The sequence below is a fragment of the Trichechus manatus genome, unplaced genomic scaffold (assembly GCF_000243295.1).
Source record: "Trichechus manatus latirostris isolate Lorelei unplaced genomic scaffold, TriManLat1.0 scaffold00015, whole genome shotgun sequence".
Classification (NCBI taxonomy): Eukaryota; Metazoa; Chordata; class Mammalia; order Sirenia; family Trichechidae; genus Trichechus; species Trichechus manatus.
In genome coordinates, this window is record NW_004443951.1 from 10,935,931 (window position 1) to 10,940,374 (window position 4,444).

The following is a 4,444-nucleotide window of genomic DNA, read 5'->3' on the forward strand; positions in this document are numbered from 1 at the left end:
CAAATCCCATGACATTTTTGGTTGTACATAAGCAGCCTCAGCAGCTACTCTTTTTTTTGTCGTTGTAAATATATCTATCACGCAACTTTTGCCAATTCAACTTTTTACTGGTATACAACTTATTGACAGCAATTGCAGTAATTGGCTATGCAACTCTACCCTTAATCAGTGTGATTTTAGCACATAACTTTTTAGAAATACTTCTCCCCTCCCCCCCCGAAAGTGCTGTGAGCCAAAACACAAAGTCATATTTTCAAAATAAAAATATCAAAGTTGCCAGTCTATTTATTGTGCTCTTTTGAAACTTGTAACAGACTCCTACCAAACCAGTTTAGTTGGCAATTAGCAATTCCTTACTTATTCCCACCTATCTGAGAATGTAAAACCAGACCTGCTGAGCTGCAGTGAACAATTCTGTCTTCACCCTTTAGTATGGAGAACTAGGATCTGCAACTCCTCCCCTCCAACCCTGAGGGCTTATGGAGGTTAACAATGTATTTTATTCAACATGAAATATATTTCAAAAAATGAAAAAGTCGGTAGATGGCAAGCCTATCAAATTGTTTAGGTAGTTTAGCAGGCAACTATGTTTTATATATTTGATTTCAACTTTAATATCTTGTATTTTATTTTCCTTAAAGTTTAGTTTATTTTTCCTTTTTTCTATCTTTTTCAAATTATAATCGGCCTGTCTTTCCTCTGCATGTAAATCCTGGTCCTCTTTTCTACACAGACGACTAGCTTAACTCCTTACAGCTCTCATAGTGGAAAAACACTGAACCTAAGTAATGACGAAATGGAAAAAGCTGGAGCTTTGGTGTTGGATGGACCCAGTTCCACTTCTGGTTCTACCAGCTTGTGTATCCTTAGGCAGGTTACTTAACATCCTGAGCCTACATTTCTTTTTTTGTAAAATGGAGATTGTACCTATCTTGGTGGTACATTTTGAGGATTAAATGAGGAAATGTTTGGAAAATTCCTGGCGTTTGAAAAAAGCTATTAATTCCCTTTCCCTGCGGCAGAGGATCCTCAACTCTTAGTGTACATAAGAAATATCCAAGGAACATTGGAGGGAGCTTGATAAAGTTTCCAGGTCTCACTGCCCAAGAGATTCTGATTCATGTCAACAGTAGGACCTAGGAATCTTGGTTTTAAATGTTTTTTTCATGTCATTAACCTTTCACACCTCTGGGTGGGTTCAAACTTGCAACCTTTTGATTAGTAGTCAAGCACTTAACCCTTTGTGCCACCCAGGAACTGAAATCTGGGTCTTAAACAAGGTCCTCAGATAATTTTGGAGCAGATGACCAGTGGGTACACTTTGAAAAATGCACCACTCTTGGTTCCAATTCTACTTTGCTAGTAAATAGCTTACTGTTTTTGTTAGCTGCCTTTGAGTCAGCCCCCAATGTGTGGCAACCCCATACACAACAGGATCAGACCATTGTGATGCATAGGGTTTTCACTGGTTTTTCGAAATAGATCACCAGGCCTTTCTTTCTAGTCTGTCTTAGTCTGGAAGCTCTGCTGAAGCCTATTCAGCATCATAGCAATACGTAAGCCTCTGCTGACGGACGGATGGTGGCTGCACTTGAGGTCCATTGCCCAGGCACAGGAATTGAACCCACATCTCCCACATGGAAGTTGATGGTTCTACTGAACCACCACTGCCCCCAAATAGCTTATAACCCAAAACTTGTTGCCATCGAGTTGATTCGGACTCATAGTGACCCTATAGGACAGCGTAGAACTGCCCTATAGTGTTTCCAGACTGTGGCTGGTAGATTAGAACTGCCGACATTTTGGTTTGCAGCCAAGCTCTTAACCACTGTGCCACCAGGGCTCCAAATAACTTACAGCTATAGGCAAATCATTTCCACTTTTTGGGCCTAACGTTTCCTTAAATATAAAATAAATGACTAGACTTTATGGTCTGTACTAGCTATAAAATTAAGAAGTTTTGGTCTTATGACCCTAAATTTTTGGTCTTGTGACCCTTATGCCACTTTTTGGCAGAGGTTCAGTAATCCACTGCCATTGAGTCAGTTCCAACTCATAGCAACCCTGTAGGACAGAGTAGAACTTCCCCATAGGATTTCCAAGGCTGTAATCTTTACGGGAGCAGACTGCCACGTTTCTCCCATGGAGCAGCTGGTAGGTTCAAACTGCTGACCTTTCAGTTAGCAGCTGAGAGTTTAACCATTGCACGACGAGGGCTCCTCACAGGTACAATAGTGATACTTAAATATTTTATTCTTTGGGAACTCAGATTATTCTTCCTTCTGTGAAGACTCCAGAGGAGCTAGCTTAAGCAAAAATAGTTTATTTTAAAGATACAGGGATATCTCATAGAACCCTAAACCAGGATACGGTTAGGCCCCAGGAATTGGGGACTAGAGCACAGGAGAGAAATCAAGAAGTTCTCTCTGTCTCTGTCTCTCTCTCTTTTTTTTTTTGGCAAGTCTGCCTCAGTCTTTAGGCTTCTGCTGCTTTCCAGGCTACGTGGTGGAAAATGGCCATGGCCAACAGCTCCTGACTTTATATAGCCTAAGCCTCTGTTTTAGAAGAGCAGCCAGACTGAGGCTGGACTTTCTTAATTCCAATTCCAAATTACCAGGAAAGAACCGTGATTGGTCCGTTTTGGGTAGAGTCTCCACTTCTGGCTATGGCTAGGGAGGCAGAGTCATGTTGTAAATATGGCCCTGGGAACTTTGCCACTACTCCATGGTTGGAGGTGGTGGAGTGAGGCAGGTAGGTATCTACCACATTTATGAAAGGATCTCATTAACTGAAGGGTCACCATGTTGTATTTTGTATCAGAAAACCAAACTCGTTGCTGTCGAATGGATTCCGACTCACAGTGACCCTATGGGACAGAGTGGAACTGCCCCATAGGGTTTCCAGGGAGCGGCTGATGGATTCAAACTGCCGACCTTTTGGTTAGCAGCCGAGCTCTTAACCACTGTGCCACCAGGGCTCTGTATTTTGTATAGAACCCTTATAATCAATTCTCATGGAAAAGAAATGGAAATAGAGAGATGGGCTAAAAGAAAAAAGTTGGTAGGTGCTTTTATTCTTACTCATGTACCACATGTATGGAGCCTTCTATAGTCGCTTCTGCGGGACTGTGCTGGTGAATCAACAGTGAATTTTTAAAATTACTTTTGGATATATATATATTTTAAATTATATAATAATTTTGAATGCTCCCTGCTATCTTTGTTTTTATATATTTGGACTTAATAATTTTTCAAATGAAGAGAAAATGTTGAGGTTGTGTAGAGTATTGGTAGGAGCACAGGCTTTTCAATCAGTCTTGCATTTTAGTTTTATCTCTGCCATTTAGTGACTATGATTATTTGACCTCTCTGTGAAATGAACGTAATAATGTTATTTCATGGATTATTTGAGAATCAAATGAGATGACATATGTAAAGCTCTTATACTGTTTCCTAAATAGTAGGTGCTCAATGAATGATAGACATTAATTATCATTGGTATTTTGTTATTTAGAATATAATTGATGTTTAAAGCCTGGCTACATCTTGGGCTTTAAATAAATTAGTGCGTTTTGAAGGTAGAAGTATATTTTTTAGATCTGAAAATCTGCAGCTAGAATGTAAATTTGTAGTGAGAGCTCATTGCTTTGCATGTTGATGGTTTTAATGAGATGTCTTTTCTATCTCTTGTTTAGTGTCAAACCAGAACAGAAGTAAAACTCAACAAATAATTAATATGTGTGGAGTTCCTTCTTAAAAGAAGAAAAAAAGTGATTATTGGAACTATGGATCGGAGCAAACGGAATTCAATTGCAGGATTTCCTCCACGTGTGGAGCGTCTTGAAGATTTTGAAGGAGGCGGTGGAGGGGATGGGAATGTGACCCAGGTGGGAAGAGTCTGGCCATCTTCATATCGAGCTCTTATAAGTGCCTTTTCCAGACTGACACGTTTGGATGATTTCACCTGTGAGAAAATAGGGTCTGGCTTCTTCTCTGAAGTGTTCAAGGTGAGTGATGCCCTAACTTTTTATATATTGTCTTGCTGATGGTCAGCTGCATTGCAAAGGGTTGATAGGTGTGCTTCATTAAAGGTCATAGGCTTTGTCTAGGTAGGTGCTGTGTATCTTGATAAGTGTTCCAAACCCTCCTCTCAAGCTATTTATTAAATTTGATTTAAAAAATAATTATAAAAATAATGCATGCTAATAAACATTTCAAACAATATAAGAGTTCCTTCTACCTCTGCTTCTATTCCCACCCTGTCTTAGTCATCTAGTGCTGCTACAACAGAAATACCACAAGTGGATGGTTTTAATGAAGAGAAGTTTATTTCCTCACAGTCAAAGTAGGCTAAAAGTCCAAATTCAAGGTGTCAGCTCCAGGGGAAAGCTTTCTCTCTCTCGGCCTTCTCATCAGTGTTCCCCCAGACTAGGAGCTTCTCTGCG

At 40.0% G+C, this 4,444-nt stretch overlaps 1 protein-coding gene across 1 annotated transcript in view; it reads left to right on the forward strand.

Moving 5' to 3' along the window:
- Positions 1 to 3,726: 3,726 nt before the first annotated feature.
- The window catches only part of TESK2 (testis associated actin remodelling kinase 2), a 126,185-nt gene continuing 125,467 nt past the window's right edge, over positions 3,727 to 4,444 (forward strand). The window contains exon 1 of the mRNA XM_023727126.1: positions 3,727 to 4,006. Coding sequence (XP_023582894.1) covers positions 3,785 to 4,006 — 222 coding nt within the window. The 5' untranslated portion in view covers positions 3,727 to 3,784. The remainder of the gene's footprint in view (positions 4,007 to 4,444) is intronic.